We start from the raw sequence: 21762 nt of genomic DNA on the forward strand, positions 1-21762 counted from the left end.
TTTCAACTTTTGCTTAAAAACAACTATAGAAATGGGTGGAGACCAGTAAGAAAATTTAATTCAGAGGATGCCACTATTCATATTAAATAAAAAAAAGTAAACTTGGATCTGCTCTCTTGTGAACTCATTTTCTTTAATAAGCAACTATGTTACTATTTTGTGAATTTTTATTACCTTTTTGTACAGTATTGTACAGAAAACCAAATTTTCTTTTTAGCCCAAATGAAGTGTAGATATCCTCATTTTGTAGACAGTTAAATCAAGGAACAGTGAGAGAAAGTGACAACTGATTTGAATCTGGGTCTCTTATACTTTTTACACCATGGCCTGTAGAAAATATCTGTTTACCTTTGGTATAAGCTTGCAGGTATGGGGACTATTTTTAGTATGTGTAATAAATAAGTGGTTCCTGCTACATGAAAGATTTTGCGAATTACACAAGGTGAAAATAGTTTCCTGATTCAAAAGTTGTTAGAAGACCCTATTATATCAAGAATTAAAATGAGCTGTGCTTAAAATGTGTGTGTGTGTGTGAACTAGTGGCACCAGGAAACTGCCCTTCCTAAAAAAAAGATCAGATGCATAGAAAAGTTGGAGCAACCTGAGAGATCCAAGTAAGGTCAGCCCCACTGAAAGAAAGAAACCTTTAGGAAAGTGACAGAATTAGGATTTGGAATTTGGGTCTTTTAATTCCAGATGTCTAGAGTAAAGCCCTTTACCAATCAGTATTTATCTTTAGGTAACATCAGAACTTTATTGCTGAGGCAATTGGGATTAAGTGATTTGCTCAGGGTCACACAGGCTGTGTTAAGTGTCTTGAGGTCAGATTTGAACTCAGGTCTTCCTGACTTCAGGGCTGGTGTTCTGTCCACTGTGCTACCTACCTGCCCTAACAAACATCAGAACTTTTAGAACAGGAAGGGATTGCTGGAGACCAATTAGTCCAACTCTGATTGATTGATTTGGGAGGCAACAGCTAAAAGTGATTTGTCTAAGGTCACAAATGGCTCATCTGAAATCCTATTTTAATACTGTAAACAAACAAACAAACAAAATACAGACCACAGCCTAGATTTAAGAGCTTTAATCAAAAAAAATTTATTGCACCACAAATGAATTCAAAGTTTTACATAATACAATGAATTTTTACAACATGAAGGGAAAGACCCAGAGTCAATGCTCAGATAAAGGATTATACACATGGACCCTGTATGTATTCCCATAATGGGTATTTTTTATACATGTCAAATGTGTCCAGTCAGTATATATTTACACCACTCTTGTTTTTAAGTTAAAAATCAACATGCAGGGAATCCTTAAATCAGTTTAGTTGTAAAATACTTAGTCAAGAGATCTAGTTAGTAGCTTCCCAGAATTACATAATTAACCTGCACCTAGGGAGAGAGATGGTGCGGTCAGATGATTTGGGCAGAAACAGGGCCTGTGTGACTACAGTCTAGGGTGTGTTTTGTTTGAACTGAGTATGTATGCTCAGACTTGCCCATCAACCTCATCTTGGTTCCTTTCCTTCCTCGCGCCAATCTGCTGAACGTACACTGGATATATGTGAAGCAAAACCAGCTTTTAGTTCTGTGTAGGAGTGCCTCTTGCTCAGAAAAAATACTTCTAAATATATTTTCGTGTTGTAAATGTAAATAAAACTTCGACTCGCAGACCTGGTGAGAATTCTTTTATCAGCCTTTTAAAGCTGCCTTTTGGGTGGAGGCAGTAGAGATAAGATTTGAATAGTACCTGGACACTGAACTAGAAGGAGATGATGCTGTCCCCCTCTGGGAACACCAGACTGCTGTGCATTCTTGAAGAACTTAAGACAAAAAAGCAGTGTAAATCTTTATTTTGCTGTGAAAATCTTTTTTTTTTGGCAAGAAAGAATAACCATTTGGTGAAAACTGAACTTGGGAAACATTCAGAGATACGTATGGTCCTGCAACTAGTTCTTAAGTCAGTAGTTAATCACAATGAAACCTTGAGCAAGCTACATACTTTTGTTTTTCAAATGGAATTTAAGCTCCTACTATACTGAATACATGTTGACTTTTCTTTAGAAATAGCTGGTAAATAAAATGGTCCTTAGCAATCATAGCTAGGGTGTTTCAAGGTAGCCAGCTTTGCAAAACCTATATATGTTATATACAATCTGTAGTGTGTTTACACATATTGGAAGCTTAGTGTTATTACGTACAAGGCAATTGAGGGTGTGCTGCAGCTCTCCATCTCCAATTAGGCTTATGGCCTGAGGGCCAGAGGCAATATATTTTGTTCTTACCGTATCAAAATTTGCTCAGTCTCAACTGCATAGAATTGGGAACAAATCCAGGTCTCTGCTACAAATAAGATATACTGATAATGAATTCTCAGGAGATTGTTCAAGAGTGCTATCAAATTGGAGGGAGGAAAACAGAATCTAGGGTGCAAGGCATTTCCTTTTATCTCTTGATTTTTCTCTTTCAACACTGGTAAACTGACTGCAAGACAAGAAATGTTTACAAGCAAATTTGGCTTTAAAAAGTATGTTTTAAAATGGTTTACCAGCAACCTGTACAAGACATAGTGAGTTTAAAAAGGCAACTGAGTATTCAGTACTGTATTAACACCTTTTTTAATATTTTTTTCTTTAAGAAAAGTAAAACGAGATCCCTCCATAAAGTTGCATATTCCTCACTAATATCAGCCCCCCAAGGCATAAATCATATCTTCTGACACATTCTAAAGTTAGGACATACCTAGCTTCAGGAATTGGTGGGTAGGATTAAGGATTGTTTAGTATTTTGCTGTTCCTGTGATCCAAACCACTAGAAAGGAAATGCCGAGAAAGATTTTTACAAAATGTGAGGCCATACTGGGGTTCAGCTGGGAAACTCAGCAAGACACAACTTGGAGGAATCAGGTTGTCCTGTACCACTAATGTCAGTCACTTTAACCCCTCACAGCACTAGCTGTCCACTGGCATTCAGCCTTCTGGACAGACATTAATAGTTATAACTTTTAAGTGCTAGTACTCGGGGTTAGAGAAATCCACATGCAAACCCTTTGGGCAAGGGCCCAAAGTGGGAATTTATAGCAGCACTATGTGAAAGAGGAGTTTCCCACTAGCTAATTGTCATCCCACCCACAAAAGCCCATGGAAAGCAACCCCTTCCTTTCAAAACTGGCCCTGTCTCTGAAACTGATCCTATTTTGTGGCTGTCAGTTTGCAATGAAGGAAGCTCTAACCATTATTTGTCTTGTAAACAATGTTTCAAAGCTTGTACAAAATACTGCAATTACAGTGATTAAAAAACCCACCCAGACTGGTGTGCTGTGTTCTTTTCATAGAAAAAGTGGCTACATATGGAATTTCCATTCGCAGGTTTCTTTTAAGACCATGGCACCCTGGGATTCGAGATGGATGGCCGAATGCTACCTCTGGGAGATGGCTTGGACCCAAACCACGACATCTGTCATTTAAACAGAAGAGCGACAAATGATTAGGATGATCAAGTCTATGGGGAAAAGGATGAAATAGTTCACAAAGGCCATCCATCTTCTGTGGAGAAAACAGTTATCACAATCTGTCACTGGTTCCTTTGGTCTACACAGGCCTTTTGTTGCTAAGCAGAACATCTGGTTAAACTTAAGATGACTAAATTTTTAGCTACATAGAACTAGGCAGCTTGAAGGAACCTTAGAGATCGGCTACATCAACCTACAATGAGGCAATAGGTTGAGACCTGAACTAAGTTCAAGGGTCCTTTCACCATCCTATGTTGTTTAAGGGCCTAGATATCAAGCTCCTTAGAGAACTGCCTTAGGATTTCAAAGTCTGGATGATGCATTATGCTTATAGTGACAATACCTTACTTTATTATCTAAGAATTACAAGGAGGCAGATTTTGACAAGAAAGACCTCTCCAAAAAATCAGATCTGCTTGATAGGGAAAGCTGCTTTCAGAGCTAAGTAAGCAGAAACTGGAAGAGCACTTATTAGAGATACCGTAGAGAAGATTCAAACATTACGTAAAGCTGAACTAGATGGCTTGAAATCTCTGGCAAGACTGTATGATCATAAGAATGTTAAAATAAGAAAGGAATCAGAGGTTGTTATAGAAGATAACCTTCACTATCAGGGGGGCCCAACACCATCCAAATGATCTGTTTTACTCTTCCATATTCAATCTTTAAACATGCCATCTAATTTTGTCCAAAGTATGACATATTAGTGTTCCTGTTTTCTTGTCATTGTTTGGTCTGGGATCACTCATAAACTTTTGAATCTGCTCTCACCACACTGTTGAGAAACTGAAAAGAAGGAATGTTTTTTAATGATTCTTCTTGCCTACTGCATATCAAATGACTGATAGTGAACCCCATTCTAATTGGTCCATTTTTCTACCCACATGATTTGCTTTCTCTGTCTCCACACCAACAAATTATCTGTCCTAGAATTTTCACTGAGATATCAAGGCAGGTGAATCCAGTCTCACTTTTGTGAAAGTGTGGAAGTGCTTTGCTCAATAGGAAAAAAAAAATTTGGCCTCTGGAAGAAAAAAAAAATCATTAAAGGGGTCCAGAGGGTTCTTTTTTACCCCTTTTAAACTATTCTCACCTAAGACTTTACTCTCCATTCTTCTGAAGAATAACAGAAAGATCTACCTTATATTCCAAGGTCTCTTTGAGCATGTTTTCTTCCTCTTGTGAAAAATTCAGTAGCACAGACACGGCTTTAATGAGATGAAAAGCCTAAAACGGAACATCATAAACATCATTACTTATTCCGAGAAGAAAGGATGGGAGGCAGAAGGCAGGTGTAGTGCAGGAGCTGCTGAGATATTCCAGTAAGATACTTGTTCTCCTCTAAACCAAGTTCAGAAGGAGTGTTGTGTGGCTATGGCCAAAGTGGGAACACATTCTTTATTTCGAGCCTACGGCCTGATGAGATTACTAAGAATTGGTTTGTGGTCAAACTTTAGAGGTGATAATTCCAAGTCAACAAAAAATTTTTTTTAAAGTTTTTGTTTTTTTTAAACTTCCAGTTTTTTTTTTTTTTGTTTTTTTTTTAAATCATTAGCAATGAATGGTCATTATTTTTACTAAATGAATGTTACTTTTAGTATTCTGTTCTTTCCTAAATGTTGATTTTCCCTCTACATCAAATGGTCTTCCTGGGTGGTTGTGGCCAAAAAAGATTTCTTCTCTGGTTGGCAACTTTTTGGGGATGAGCTTCTCAGATCACCATTAGGCCTGCATCTGGCTCCTTTCCAGTGCAGTATCTATGAGAGCACAGACACTACTAAACAGCCTTTGTTACTTCAGGGACACAGAGGAAAATGTCAGTGTACATATTATGTCATCAAAGGTTCAAAGGGGAATTTATAGCAGCATTATGTGAAGGAATTATTGAAATAATTATTCCTACCACTAACAAAAGCAGCTAACATTTATACAACCCTTATTGGTTACAAAGCTTTTTCAAAGACATCTTATTTGATCTTCACAAAAATCTCATGAAAGATGTATTACTATGAAAGGTTCAAACAAACTGGGCAGTACAGTGGGTAGGGTGCTATTGGCCCAAAGTCAGGAGGACCTGAGTTCCAAACATGTTTCAGACATTATCTTCACAACCCTGGGCAGGTCACTTTGCTTTTATTTGCTTCAGTTTCCCCATCTGTAAAATAGGGATAATAATAGCACCTACCTTTCAGGACTGTTGTGAGGATCAAATGAGATAATACAGGTCACATAGTGCTATATAAATGCTAGCTATTATTATGATTATTAGCCATCAATGCATTAGACTAAAGACAGGGTACTCTTAAGTAAAGGTTAAAAGATCTCATTGAAAGAAGAAAGTATGTGCTGCAATAAAATGCACAAAATTTCATTAAAATATTTTTCCTGTGAAATTTTAAGAAGCATTTCTTTTAAAACAAGGAAAAAGATGTTTTCTTTCATTTTATCACCATAATTGTCCCTTTCATCACTATTAGGAATTATTTATACACTATATGTTCAATAAATTAGATATGAGAAAAACTATTGTTATATTTAGTCTGATATGGATTGAAAAGTATGCATGCACGTTTCTGTATGTGTGTGAGATGTGCTTATCCCATTTACATCTGAGGAAACTAGTTTAAAAAGATGTGAAGTGATTTAACTAAGGGCACCCAACTCATCATTGGCTGCTTAATCGGGGCCTTGAGAGTCCAAGGTAAGGGACATCAAGGTAGTACATAGTGGGTAGAGCACTGGAGTCAGGAGGATCTGAGTTCAAATTCAGCGGCAGACACTTGACGCTTACTAGCTATGTGACCCTGGGCACTTAACCCTAATTACTTCCCCTTCCTCCTCCTCCTCTCCAGCCCCAAAAAGTCTAAGCTCATTGTTCTTCGACCTCTGATTAACAGGCAGATAGAGCTAATGCAGAAGGCAAAGAGCTGACTGATCTTGCAATTAAAAGAATCAGGTTCAAAGCCCTGGCTCTAGTAATTAGCTATGACCAGGGATGAGAACCCTGCAATTCTTAGAACCTTACTTTCCTCATGATACCAGTATTATACAATTCACAAAACTGTGGTGACAAAAAGACTTTGTAAATTGAAGTGCAATAAAAATAAGCAATTATGATTATTATGAAAAAAAAGCTGAATATAAATTTAGAAAACATGTAAAATGCTACTATAAATCATTTCCTAAGTTATGATTCAGCTATTAAAACCTAAGTTTGGGAGAAGAGGGACAAAGAAATAGGATGGCATGAGGACCTCCATGTGAAAATTCATATAGGAATAAAAATCTAGGGCAAACTGAAAACAGTGTTTTTACCTCTGATTCTCGACAGGACATGAATTTTAAAACCACATGCTTGAGGTATTCAAAATTTATCTCTCGAGAATCATTTAAGTCTGAGTTATTGGTGACAGTTGTGGAAGCAGTAGGCACTTCAGGATTGGGTTTCTCTCGAACTTCAAAGATATCATTTTCAGGCCGAATTTTCTGGAAGAGGACAAAAAAAGAAAACAGAGGAGAAAAACATTGAAATATGCTACCTTTTTCATTTCTAAGCAAAGTAGGTCAGATGTCTTAACATTTCTCAAACAGCATGGAAATAATCCAAGTTTTAAGTCTTTTGTCCTATGCCTTCTCCCTACCTGCAGACAAGAAGTATTTGGTGGACCAAACTGAAAGTTGATCCTTAATATATCATAGGATTTAGAAGTAAAAAAAAATTATCTTAGAGAGCACTGCATCTAACACATCATTTTACAGAAGACCCCAGAAGAAGTGGTTGGCTTAAAGCCACACAAGCATTAAAGGGTCAAAACTGGGATTTCAACCCAGGCTTTCTGACTTAGATCCAGTGTTCACTATACTGCTGCGCTCCTTTTAGGGGGAAGCTTCTGCCTCATGATCAAAGAAAGACTCTTTAAATAAACATGGCTGGTAGATCTGATACACAGGCAGGTTTAGGGTTGGGACTGTTGGGGCTAAAGAAAAAAGCAGCACCAGAAGACACACATTTATATGTCTGTCTGTCCCTTCCTTAGGGAGGGTGCCCCTGCCCACCCAAGCAGCCCAGTTAGGACAAGTCACCTGGATCACCACTCACCAGTTCCTTCTGGAGGGTCTTCTTAAGTTCCAGCATTCTCTGCTGCAGCTGCTTTATAGTCTGTGGAACAAATGTCACAGCATCAGAGAGTTAAGACTTCTGAGGTCATCCAGCCTCATGTTTTCTCCCTCTCCAAATCACAGAACTGCTAAAGGGATTATTCTAAAACACAATTTGAACCAGGTCACTCTCCTCCTCAATAAAATCTAGGGTAAAATAAAACTCTTAATTTTGCATTTCAATCCCTCTACAACTTTGCTGGTTTTTTTTTTTTTCCTTCTTTTTAGGCTCACTAGCCTTCCTTCTTTTCCTCACACTTGACCTTCCATCTTTCAATCTCTGTGCCTTTGCTTAGGCAGTTCTACCATAATTATAATACAGGTCCTCCTCACCAGTACCTTTAAAGATCCTTAATTTGCTTTAAGTGTTTTTCTCTACACGTAGTAGTTTCTCCTGATCGTGCTCTATTCCTACACAAAAGTACTTTGTAATTAACTTCATATATATTTTGAATATAGTAATATAGATATGCTGTCCTTGATAGGATATAATTTCCCTGAGGGCATGGACTGTCTCACTTTTATAGTCAGATCTTTAGTAATTAATACAATGCCTAGCTCGTAGTTGTCACTTAGTGATGACTGGCTGAATGATTTGTGGAGGTTGGTATTTTGAGAAGAAGCCCTTGTTACCTTATTTTTCTCTATAATTTGCTGTTCTAAGTCTCGGTTTTCTTTTTGTAGTTGTACCATATCAACACAGTCCATTTCTCCATTCAATGCTCTTTCATCATTTGAGAGTGGGTATAAATCATCACTCAATTCCTTTGCTGTTTCACCATAACCAATTACCTGTTAGGGTGGAGAAAGCACATCTCAGAGCCTTTTTTGCTATTTTTAGTCTAAAATTTATTCTCAGGTAGAAAGGATACAAAAAATTAAACCATGGAATTTCCCCCCCAGGTATAAGAATGTCTGCTCAAATTGTTACTTGATCCAGCACACTGTGCAATATCATTTGGAAATAAATTTCAATTCTCTGTTCAAAGACAGAGTGGGCCTTTAAAAAAAAAAAAAAAGAAAAGAAAACAAGAAAAGAACCTAAATGGACAATTTTTTAAATAGGTCAGACAAAACGAAGTAGGAATGTCAAATACAATATCCCCAAAGATATGTTTATAATATCAGAATTCAACAAATTTCAGTCACTGCAATGTTAATCTGTCTAAAGAATTTTTTTGAACAGTATTTATTTGACAACACTGCTAAAGTTCCCAAAGATGATCTAGCTTTCTATCCTCTTCCTATTTAACCCTGAGCCCAGATCATTTTCCATTTCAAATACTTCTTCAAGTTACAGGTAGTAACAGATTCAGTGGGTTGCTCTCCAACTGCTTATTTATTTATTCTAATCCAATAAAAATTTCAAATCATCTAGTAGCTTACAAATCAACAATCACTAATTAAGTACCTACTATGAAAAAAGCACTGGATTGGATGATGGGTTTATAATTAAAACAGTCCTCCCCCTTCAAGGAATTTATATTACATTGGGTAGGATTCAACACATAAAACAGTTAAATTTATATAGGATAATCTGAGAAAAGAAGGGGAGATGGTGAAGAAAGGCTTCCTTTAAGAGATGGCTCATTACCTGAGTCTTGAAAGAAGACAAGGATTCTTTTCTTTTTGTAATTGAAGCTTTTTATTTTCAAAACATATGCAAGGATAATTTTTTACCATTGACTGTTGCAAAACCTTGTATTCCCATTTCCCCCGCTTCCCTCCACACACTCTCTTAGATGGTAAGTAATCCAATATATGTTTTTATTTTGTTTTGATTTTTTGACAAGGATTCTACGAAGCAGACCCTGAGAGAGAGCACATTCTAGGGATGGGCACAGAATGTGCAAAAACACCAAAAAGGAAGATGGAGTGCCAAGTTTCTGACAACAAAATAGATCAATTTGGTAAGAACACACCAGTATGGATGGGAAGTAATATAAGTCTAAATAGATCCAAGTTTGGTGAAAGGTTTCAATTACTAGGATGGGGAATTTGTATTGCTTACAGTATATATTACTGTAGAGACAAGAGGAAACCCCTAGTTTCCTGATCAGGAAAATGACATTCTAAGAAGACTATTTTGGACTATGAAGGATGGAATGAAGAAGAGAGAGACTGAAAGTTGGAAGTAAACAAAATACAAGGATCTTTTAAGTGGAGAAAATGGAATAATCACTAAGAATGTTAAGGAGACAGAACTGAAAAAGACAGCATTGTTGGGAGTAAGGAAAAGGACAAGACAAATATAATTTGAAGGTCATGAACCTGGGAATCTGAAAGGATACTGATGTCTTCAACATATGGAGAAATTTAAAAAACTCATCATCTAAGGAAAGTAGGGGATCTCTGTGATAGACAAATTTGGGGATATCTATGGGACATCCAGATAGGCTAATAAGCGATTTGTGATGCAAGACTAAGGCTCAGGAGATAGGCTACTATATGAATCTGCAGCATTACAGAGGCAGAAATTGAATCCAGCAGAGCTGATGAAATGACTAAAATATTTTGTAGTGGGAGAAGGCAATAGACCCATGGTGTATGGGGCAGACCCACACATGGGTGTGGATGTGGATGATGATCCAATAAATGAGACTAGGAATAATCATACAGGGAGCAGAAGTATCAAGTGAAAGCCTAAAGAAGAGAAAGTACCCAGGAGGAAGGAGTGGTTAAGTATGTCAAATGATATAAAGAAATCAAGAATGAGTAAGTGTTAGAATTCTTAACAAGGTGCTAAGTCAATGGATAGAGACAATGGTTGTTTAGCAGGGTGCTTAACAGTTCTCCAAATGTACTTAGTACTTACTACAGCTCCACAAGATTCATACCTTTAAGAGAGCATACATAAACTAGGAGCCTCAACCAGGATTGACTCCCGAGATTCACAAGTCAGGATTCAGTCCGGGAGATTCACAAGTCAGAAACACACAAGCCCTCTCTTGGAGGGAAGAGTCACATTCATTTCAACTTCCACCTTTGTGCTGCCTGGAGACCTTCGGAGGAGGAGAGGCTGAGGCTGTCAGAGGCAAAGGACTAGTGGGCAAGAGCTCTCCGAACCAAGGAGAGAGATAGGCCTCTAAAAAAGCTAACCGGGCTATTTTGAAGGAGAAAATAAAGGATCTGGACTTTAATTCCTGGCCGCATTTGAGGTGATTATTATATTGAACTGAAACTAAGGCTGCTCCCATAAGCCCCTCAAGAAACTGGCTCTCAGAGAACATTATATTTTAAAGAAGAACATTACAAGTAAGAAGAAAAGGACTTCATTTTGAGCATTTAAGAGATTGCTGGCAACACTGTACACAGTTTTGGTTGGTTGGTAATAGAAAAACACTACATGAGATTAAGAAATAAGTGGAAGGGAAGTATTTGGCTTTGAATGGGAGGAGGTACAGGATAGTAAGATTGAGGACATGGAGGGCCAAGAATTTTTCAAATTATAGGGTATACTTGGGACATGTTTGTAGGCAGCAGGAGAAATTAAAGCTCAAACAATTTGGGATGAGGGGAGAAAAGAAAAAATGAAGGAACAGGTTCTCAAAGGATTTACAAAGATATAGAGATCTTGGGTGACAGGCCAAAGCAAAAGAGGAGAGAACAGAGAATGATGCTGAGAAGCATCATCATATGTAGACTAAGGGAGGTGAGAACTTGTGATGAAAAGCATCGATATTCCCAGGTAAAGTAAGAAGTGAAATCTTGTGCTGGAAGAAGAGAGAGAAGGAATTGAGGAGAGAAGAGGTTTGGAACAGTCACTATGTGAAAGTCAATTATGAAACCATAAAAGGATTGCTGTGTGGCAGTCAAGAAGACAGATGCAATTAGTTAACACATTTATAATAGATCCACTCTGAGTGGTTGTGACTTTTTCTATGCTATTCAGCAACACACAATTTTGAGAGTCAAGGTGGAAAATGGGAATAATGCAGGGACAGATTATGGGAAAGAGAATCATGAGCAAAGGCCAGATATACAACTGAAGGGGTAAAATGTAGGTTTAAGACTATAAATGGGCAAAACAAGGCTAGAGTCAGGATAATATACTGATGAGGGATGGGTGGAATTAATAGAATTTAGTGAAGATAAACAATAGATTTAGAAAGATGGAAGAATAGGGGGTTGTGGTCAGAAAGAAATTTCAGAGTTCTGAATCATAGTTCCCAATAGTAATCACATTTACATAGCATTTTAAAGTTTGCAAAACACTTTATTGACATCATCTAATTTGATCATGAAGATTTGTATAACACTTAGGGGTAATATTGAGATCAAGGGTGTGACTCTCCCCACATGTAGCTAAAGCTAAAGATATAGGTTAAAGGGAGAATGTATTAACATGCATACTAATTTCCAACCATAAAGACACAGATTGGTATGGAACATATCACATAAACTGTGTAGATAATTACAACCAGGACGAGATAAAGAGTTATGTATGGACAACGTAGATTTCAAAAAGGAGGGTACTGAATGATGGAAACGGAAGGAAGGTCTGACAACGGCAGTGATGTTTCGGGGGTTTATGACAGAAGATGAATACAAGATCAATACTGAGGAAAGTGGTAAGGGACTGTCTTCTGAAGGACATCAGCTTTCTATGAATAAAAAATAATGGAAGGAGTATGAGAAGATGAGGTCTAAGATATAGGGAAGTTCGTAAATGATAAATTGTGAATTTTTCATTGGACACAATGGAAGAACAGTAGGGGATGGGTAGCAAGGCTGATGACTAAGAGACTTGAAATCATGTAGTAGTAGAAGCGAAGAGGCTTTTTGCCTGGATAGTCAGTGATTCTGAATTGCAGATTTATTTGATAAAGAAGAAGGGGGAATTTGCTTGCCATTAGAAATGGATGTAATACTATATGACAAGAGTATGTACCCTCAAGTGTCCTATCATGATTATTAGGAACTATCAGTTCTCTCTGAAGCACAAACTGATTCTAGAAGTGAGAAGCATCACATTTGAAATTTCTTATGCATAAACTGCTAGGACAATCTCCTATGAAGGACTGTAGATCTCAACTGAGAAACTATGCAATGCTTTCTATGATCCCAAGCTACTCTTTGATATAAAAGCCTATCTTTTTAACAGTGTAGTTCTCCTGTTTATGCTATACAGTTACAAACCATAGAACATCATCTCTGAAAAATCAACATAATAGTGAACCCAAAATAAAATGAAAAGACAAAAAGAAAAAAAGTAGAGAAAAGTGCAAAGCAACAAGCAAGTATGTGGGTATAAATACAAGCAAAAAGTAAGACAATTCTTTTACTCAAAGAGCACATTCTAGTGGAAAAGACAATGCATAAAAGGGTGTTGAAAGAGAAGTGAGGGGAAAGAGACTCCTCCTATTCAAGGGAGTCAGAAGGACATCCAGGAGGGAATGAAGTATGGTCTAGGCTTATCCCAAAAAAGAACTCACCAGAAAAGGGAGAAAATGGGCAGCATTGTAAAGGATGAGCAGACCATAGGATATTATCGCTCATGGTGATATAACATGTAACAAGAAAAATTAAATGACAACACTGAGCACACATATTTTAAAGACACAAAAAAGGAGGTAGGTTGATCATGCAGCAAAAAGGAAAACAGATAACTGATGCAATGGTACTTATGAAGAGTATCTAGATCAAGTCTTTCAGCAATAGATAGATGTTTTATGGAAGACTTATGGAAAGGTTGTGAACAAGAACTATACAGGATGAGGTGTCCATACTATGGGATCTGCTTCAGTGAAGCAGATGAAGCAATGAAGCAATGAATATCGATACATTCATGATTCTCAGCTAAAGTTCTACATCCTTCAAAAGTCCTCTCCTAATATAATCTCTCTCACCCCCTAATCTCTGAGTGCTTATTCTGTATATATCCTATATTTCCTGAGCTTTGTATATATTGTATTTCCTAGTAGAATGTAAGCTCCTTAATAATTTGGAACTATGTCCAAAGAGTTATAAAACTGTGGATATCCTTTGATTTAGCAGTGTCACTATTGGGCCTGTATTTCAAAGAGATCATAAAGGAGAGAAAAGGACCCCCAAATGAAAAAATGTTTGTAGTAGCTGTTTTTGTAATGGCAAGAAACTGGAAATTGAGTGGATGCCCATCAATTAGGGAATGACTGAATAAGTTACGATATATAAATATAATGGAATGTTAATGATGAGCAAGCTGATTTCAGAAAAGCCTGGAAAAACTTGCATGATGCTGAGTGAAGTGAACAAAACCAAGAGAACATTGTACACAGTAACAGCAAGATTATGTGATAGTCAACTTTAGTAGACTTGCTCTCCTCAGCAATACAGTGATTCAAGACAATTTGATAGGCTGGAGATAGGAAATGCTGTCCCAGAGAGAGAACTACCTAGACTGAATGTGGTATTTTCATCTTAGTTTCTTTGCTTTTCTTTCTCATGGTTTTTTCCCTTTTGGTCTGATTTTTCTTGCACAAACTGACAAATAGGGAAATGTTTAAAAGTATTATACATACATAACTTATATTAAATTGTTTGCTGTCTTGGGGAGGAGAGAGATAAAGGGGATGGAGGAAAAATTTGGAACAAAATCTTACAAAAATGAATGCTAAAAACTATCTTTACATATATTTGAAAAAATAAAATACTATTGAGACTAACTCAAAATTTTTTTGAAATAACTAAACAAAAGAATGCAAGTTCTTTGAGGGCAAGGCTTTTTGTATCGCTGACACTAAGCACAGAACTTGACACAAAGTAGAGATTTAATAAATGCATTTATCTGAAGTATCAAGCTATAATTATTTGACAACAAAATGTATAAATACAGGTTTAAATTTCACACACATCTTAGATTTGGAACAGCCCTTATAGTTAACTAGACCAATCCTGGCATTAAGCACAGAACTTGACACAAAGCAGAGATTTAATAAATGCATTTATCTGAAGTATCAAGCTATAACTATTTGATAGCAAAACTCTGCCCTTATTCAAATCACTGATAAAAACATTAAAGAACACTCTAATCTCTTGGGCATTTCACTGAAGACCTTTCAAGATGACATCAAATTATTGGATTATGGATTCAAAATTAGAAGGGATTTTAGAAATCTTCAAGCCCAACATTCTCATTTTATAGATGAGGAAAATGAAGTCTACAGAGTTTAGTGACTTGCCCCAAGTCAAACTTAAGTATTTCTCTGACCTATCAGTCTAGTTATCCTATAAAAAAGAAACTAAATTTAGTTGAGCAAAACTCATTTTTATTAACAACTACTTTTCCCCACAGTGTAGCCACCTTCTGATATGCACCAACACAACCCCATCCCCTAACCGCGGTCTACTGCACTTTCCCCTCCTCCACAAAGGAAAAGAGGCAAAACCAATCAACAACAAAAACAAAAAATTTTCTTTTAAAGAGTTACATAATTTACGTGTAAGCAGTACGACTCTTTTATCAGTATTAATGCAAATAGCCAGGAACTAGTGTTCTAATGGGAGAGACAAATACACATAAAAATATCCTAGAGACAATAGAACTAGAGTTGATTTGGTAAGTCATATGGTCATATGTTATGTTTACTAGTTGTTTTAACTTGGGGGGAAAAGGATTCAGTTTCCTTATCTGCAAAATAAGGTAACTGGACTAGATCAAAGGTACTTAACCTATTACCTGAAGAACCTGGGAGTGCCAGGGAGCTACTGCAAAAGGATTTATAAATCTGTATGTGCATCGAGGATTATTTTTATCTTTACTGTACTCTTAAACAAAACATGCATGACAGTATAATAAGCTAATATACTTTCCAAATAGTGAATACTATAATGTCTTACTTAAATGAAGTGATGCAGAATGAAGGCCAAGAGACTACAAGGGACATAACTACAACAATTCAAATGAAAATTAAATCATATGAATCAGCTTGTAAATAACAACCAGTCTTAGTGGTAGAAGACTGGTGAGAACAAGTACCTCTTTTCTCAAAAGAAAAACAATGGACTATAGGTGTAGAATGCTGAAAATGCTATCAAACATTATCCCTGGGTAGGTGGGTTTGACTTGTTTCCCTTCTAAGGGAGAGTTCTGTGGCATGGAAAGATAGGAGTAAGGGGGGGGGGGGGGCACGCGCAGTTATTGAGGAAATGACTATGTTTTAAAAAGTACCAATAAAACATTATCATAATGTTTTATACATATATTATTAATTTTCAAATAGAGAGATAATAAAGATGAATAAAATAAAAAATCACCATACAATTCACAATTGCATAAATCTCGTGTTTAAAGCAGTGCCAAAATACTCACATTTGGCTCATCCTGGGTTTCAAGGGTTTCTTCTTCTTCCTCTTCTTCCTCCTCCTCTTCCTCTTCTATCTGCAGCCTCAACACATTCATATCTTTTCCTATGGATTCTTCATTTTTGGCTTCTTTACACCTGCAAGCCTCCATGTCACTCTGCAACTGGTGCATTTGTAGCAGGACAATGTCATGCCCTGGACCAGAACACATGGAGGCACCACATGATTCCTTTTATTTCTCTTTAAAATACTGAAAATAATCCCTAAAGTAATTTTCTGGAACTATATTTTCCACTCATTTGTCCACAAAATGCTTTTAGGTTTGCTATATAAGGAAAAAAATACCCATTCTAGGTAAAATGAATCGAAGTTATAGACAATCTTCCAGATAAATGGTGGGGGCAATCCTGGAGCTAAATGCCAAAAACAATTTCTATATTTTTATATGGAAAAATTTGTTGTACCGAGCAAGTATTTTTTGATAAATAACTTCAACTTTGTATTTCTGTTGATGGAACAGCTTTTCTTTCTAGCACCCAAGCACAAAAACCCAGAAGATAACTTTTGACTCTTTTTTTATTTTATCTGTAACTTCTGTCTTCATTCCCAGAACTGCAACCTTAGTCCAGGAATTCATTATCATCCATCTACACTATAATAATGACCTCTTAAAGTGGTTTCCCTACACTGTACAACTAGTCAAGTAATCCCAAAGCATTTATTCAGCCAGTTCCTCATGACCACTGTTCATTCAGAATCTTTCCATTCCTCTTAGGCTCAGTTCATTTTCTGAAGCTTTACTTAATATCCCTCATTAAAATTATTCTCTCCCTCTGCAGATTTTATGGAGAACTATGGGTCCTCCTATCTCTATTATTATTCTATCTTCTATTATGGATGTATGTTATTTCCTCACTGCAAACCCCTTTAAGCCAAAATCTGTGAAACATTAAAATTCTTTGTCTCTAGTAGCTTGCCTATGAGGTGGCATTTAAGAAAGGTTTAATTGAACCAAGAAATAAATGTTGCTACTATTGAAGTTCAAAACTCTTTTGCCTAACACTCAAGGCTACCTCTTCACCTGTCCAGCATTATTTCCTGTGACCCACACTCAATGCTCCAGCCACACAGCAGAGCACTCACTGATGCCTGTATTCTTCTGATACTTTTTTTGTTCATTTTGCTCCTTATGCTGAGACAGTCTTTCTTCTACTTCTCCTTTTGCTACTGAATTCATACACCTTTAAAAGCCCAAATCAAATGCCATTGCCTTGAGAAGGCCTTACCTGATTTTTCTGTCAGTAACAATGTTTTCTCTTAACAATTCTCACTGCACTTAGTTTTGCATCCACTAAAGCGTTTTTCATGTATAACTGTTTATTACAGATTCTGTGCTAGTAACTTAAAACTCCTAGTGGGTTGGCAGTTCCAGGAGGACAGAAATCATGTTTTAGCTAAACTTCAACTTTGCCTAAAAGTCACAGCACAATATTTTGCATGTTATTTTTAGGTGCTCCATTAAATGTCTATTCTATATTATTTTATTACAAAACTCCTATTCACATAATATGGAACACCACAGGTTCCATTATTTTGGAAGTGCAGGTTTTGGTCTCTCCTTACTTAGGTAGGATATAGACTTAGGTAGTTAATTATAATAATTATACATAGCAATTTTAAATTTAGGCCTCCAGAAGGAAGGAAGTTGGGCCTAAGCACTTTACCAATTTCTATTTCAATGTTGTTCTAACAAAGGGACAAACACTTAGAAAAGTATATGTAAGCACATTAGGATGGAGTTGGTTGGTCCAACCTTTTTTCAGCTGGTCAATTTCTTCTTCTTTTTGGAGAATAGCTTCAGTTTTCTCATTGAGAAACTGTTCCTTCTCATTTATTAATGTTGTTAGTTCAGCAACCTTGGTGAAAAGATAAACCAACATGAATCAGCAGTAGTTACTCCTTATGCAGAACCACCGCTATACAATTTGCCATTGTAAGTATCCCAAATATTTTCAGAAACTTCACTGAGAAGTACTTTCTCAAAATCTATCAGGTTTTTCCTTTTTCATTCCATCTTCAACCATGAATTCTGTGGAAATCATTTTTCACTATCACTCTGACCCATGGAGAAAATCTCTCAGCAGGGTTCTATCCAAAAAGTGGCTGTATAAGCAGGTACTCAAACTAATATACTAATAATCCTAGCTTGAATTTCTGGGCATTAGCTTGCAAGAATCCATTTCTTAAAGGCTCAATAATGCAGACATCAATAGCAACTATGTGTGATAATTTTATAAGACAATCCAATGATCCTTCAATAATGAACATGAGACCAGATGCTGAAATGAAATGGTGACTGTTAAGCAGTAGTATCTACTGAAGCATTTCCTTCAATGCTCCATCAAGGCACAGAGATGTCCCTGTGTTCTTGAAAGCTATGCAAGTAAAGAATGCCTCAGGGTAGTTACTGATATACTGAAAAAGCTTCAATCAAGAACAGTCCTTGGTTAGTAGATGATAATGAATTTTTTGGGCAACAGCATTCTATGGAACTGTTGGCTAAGAGGGGATGAACTACAGCAATGAATAGAAGTAGTAAAACCTACAGTCTTAGTTCTCTTAGAATATTGCAATAATGTTCACGCAAGATAATCTCCTTTAGTAAATAGTATTACATAAATAAGTTATAGCATTTTTGTGACCTTCTTCCATATCCTTCTAAATCTGAGATAAGTAGCAAATAAATAATGAAGCACAAATACTTAGTGGACCTAACTCCTACAGCTGAAAATGCCTTTATTAGTCATCTAAATTTTTGACAGACAAAATGCTGTGAAGCACTTTATCATAGGAATGCTAAAGAAGCAGCAGTGATCTGAACAAGTAGCCACTACTAGACAAACCTGCTGTTGAAGATCTTCCTTTTGTTTCCGGGTTTCTTCCAATGCCTTGGCAATTTCCACACTAACAGTTTCCCTCTGACCCCATTCTTCCTACAAATCAAAGTACACTCATGAGATTTTTAATACTAAAATTCTGGTTCACATCCCTTTGGCTATTACATATCAATTTATTACTAAACATAGCAACATAGTGCATGAGATCAAAGGATCAGATTTCTATATCACTTAGCAGAGAAAAAAAAATCTTAACAAACAATGGATTTTGAGGCAGGGAAGCAGAGTTGGATACTACCAAGTGATTTAGCAAAACATTTTTTTTGGTAAACCCCAGTTTCCTATCTTTAAAAGGAAGGAATTGGACTAGATAATCTCTAGGATCCCTATCTCTAGGAATACCATTGAGCTACCACTAAGAGAAGCATTTAAGGAACCTTCTATGGGAAAATTTTCTATAATGGAAGTAATTTTCCTTAAACAGAGATCTAACCATGTGACTCTTCTACTGAATCTACTCCAATGTCTCATTATAGCCTTTAGAATAAAATATAAACTCCTTTATTTAGCTTTTAAAACTACCCAACCTGGCCCTAAACTACCCTTTTAGGCTCATTGGACATGATTCCCTCTAGCATTAGGCAATCCCCTGCACAGACCAGTTCATCTCTCATTTTTGTGCCTTTGCAAAGGCCATTCCTCCTTATCCTGGCCTCAGAATTGCTTTTTTCCTTTATGACACAGCTTAAGCACCATCTTTTGTCCCCCCACATTAGCATTTTATTTTCCTAAGTAGGTATAAGGATAGCTTTCAATATTTATTTTTGTTAAGACTTTGTGTTCCAAATTTGTCTCCCTCCTCCCCAAGCCAGCAAGCAATCCAATATAGGTTAAATATGTGTAATCTTAAGTACCATCTTTTGCAGAAAACCTAATAAATACCAAATTTCCATATTACAGTACATTGTAGAATAGGTAAGAATTGTACAAATCTCTATTATATAATCTCAATAAATATAAATTATACAAAATATAGGAGGAAAGGCAATAGTAGTTGAGGCAGAGGTAGTCATATTCTAGGTATACGGTACAACCAGTGCAAAGACACTAAAATGGAGAAGAATATTGCATATAAGGAACATTCAAAAGGTCAATTTTGTCCTTTCTCTTCTTTTTAAACACACAATAAACTTAATATGCAAAATTTCCAAAACAGATTTCTTCTGGACTTTTTTATTTGTTGGGAAAGCTTTTCTTCCTCTTTTGCTTCCTCCTCCCCGATTTAAAAAAAAGAAAAGTAAAATCTTTCTGACAAATTGGTATTGTCAAGAAAAACAAATTCTCACATTGGTCATGTCCAAAAATGCATGTCTCATTCTGAACCTTTCTTTCATTATCCCTAGTCAGTAGATGGATAATATTCATCATTGGTATTGTGATATCTTTGTCCAAATGCCCACAATGCACTTCCTCTTTTTACATCACATTTCATAGAGTCCTCTTCCTTTAAGATAATGATTAAATTGATGAGGGTTAAGTCTTTCAAAGTAATTTTTCATTACATTGTTGTTATTGTTCAACTACTGGTTCTGTTCATTTTATTCTGTATTAGTTAATATAAGACTTTTGAAGCGTCTTTGAAATCAATCTTTTCCTAATTTTTTATGGAACTAATGGTTTCCCCATTAATTTTCAGTTCCTTGCCAGTACTTCCAGAAATATTCTTGAACATATAAGTCCTTATATACGCCTAATAGCAATATCCTTGAGTCAAAGTATGCAATTTGAGTCAATAAGCATTTATCAAGAGCTTTAGCTGTATGTTTAGTAACATTTGGGGCTAGAACATTGCATGGTTCTGAATGATTAGACAAATTCATAGTTCCATCAATAATGAATTAATATGCCTGTTTTCCCAAAATCCCTCAAGCATGTCATCTTCCTGTCATTTTGCCAATCTGATGGGATTTGAAGTAGAAGTTTTAAGTTATTCCACTTTACATTTCTATAATTATTAGTCATTTGGAAAACTTTTCTTTTAATATAGCTGTTGATAATGTAGATTTCTTCTTTTGAAAACTATCCATATCTTTTGACCATTTACCTATAGTCAAAGAGAAAAAAATAATGGCTTTTCTTTAAAATTTGAATGAGTTTCTTGTATATCTTGGAGAACTTGTTGCAGAGGATTTTTCTTGATTGCCTATTTTCCTTCTCTTATTTTAACTATACTAAATCTGTTTATGTAAAATATTTATCGATGATCCTTTCTATCCCTTGTTTGATCATAAACTCTGCCTTAGCCATTGATTCAAAAAGTTCTTCCTTCTTTTAATTTGTTACCTTTCATACAAAATGGATAATTTTGATTACATTATATTAAAAAAGGTTTGCACAAACAAAACCAATGGAGCCAAGATTAGAAGAAAAACAGAAATCTGGGGAACAATATATATATATATATATTTTTTTTGGTTAAGGCAATTGGGGTTAAGTGACTTGCCCAGAGTCACACAGCTAGGAAGTGTTAAGTTTCTGAGACCAGATTTGAATTGAGGTCTTCCAAACTTCAGGGCTGGTGCTCTATCTACTGCGCCATCTAGCTGACTCTGGGAGACAATTTTTATAGCCAATGTTTTCGATAAGGACTTCATTTGTAAAATATTGAGTCAAATTTATAAGACTATAAGCCATTCTCCAACTGATAAATGGTCAAAGGATATGAACAATTTTCAGATAAATTAAAACCATTTATACTCATTTGAAAAAATGCTCTAAATCACTATTGATTAAAAAAATGCAAGTTAAGACAACACTACACACTTCTAGCTTAGCTAAGATGACAGGAAAAGATAATGATAAATATTGAAGAGATATGGTGAAACACTAATGCATTTTTGGTGGAATT

General features: G+C 36.1%; 1 protein-coding gene across 3 annotated transcripts in view; it reads right to left on the bottom strand.

Annotated features, from left to right (window-relative positions):
* Positions 1–1073: 1073 nt before the first annotated feature.
* The window catches only part of GOLGA1 (golgin A1), a 60015-nt gene continuing 39326 nt past the window's right edge, over positions 1074–21762 (bottom strand). For all 3 annotated transcript variants that reach the window (XM_051979631.1, XM_051979630.1, XM_051979633.1), the window contains 8 exons: positions 18861–18950; positions 17771–17873; positions 15965–16152; positions 8305–8463; positions 7613–7672; positions 6829–6999; positions 4654–4740; positions 1074–3458 (listed from right to left, as the gene is read on the bottom strand). In XM_051979631.1, the coding sequence (XP_051835591.1) occupies positions 3378–3458; positions 4654–4740; positions 6829–6999; positions 7613–7672; positions 8305–8463; positions 15965–16152; positions 17771–17873; positions 18861–18950 (939 nt within the window). In that variant the 3' untranslated portion in view covers positions 1074–3377. The remainder of the gene's footprint in view (positions 3459–4653; positions 4741–6828; positions 7000–7612; positions 7673–8304; positions 8464–15964; positions 16153–17770; positions 17874–18860; positions 18951–21762) is intronic.

This window comes from Antechinus flavipes, chromosome 2, assembly GCF_016432865.1.
Source record: "Antechinus flavipes isolate AdamAnt ecotype Samford, QLD, Australia chromosome 2, AdamAnt_v2, whole genome shotgun sequence".
NCBI classification, from domain to species: domain Eukaryota; kingdom Metazoa; phylum Chordata; class Mammalia; order Dasyuromorphia; family Dasyuridae; genus Antechinus; species Antechinus flavipes.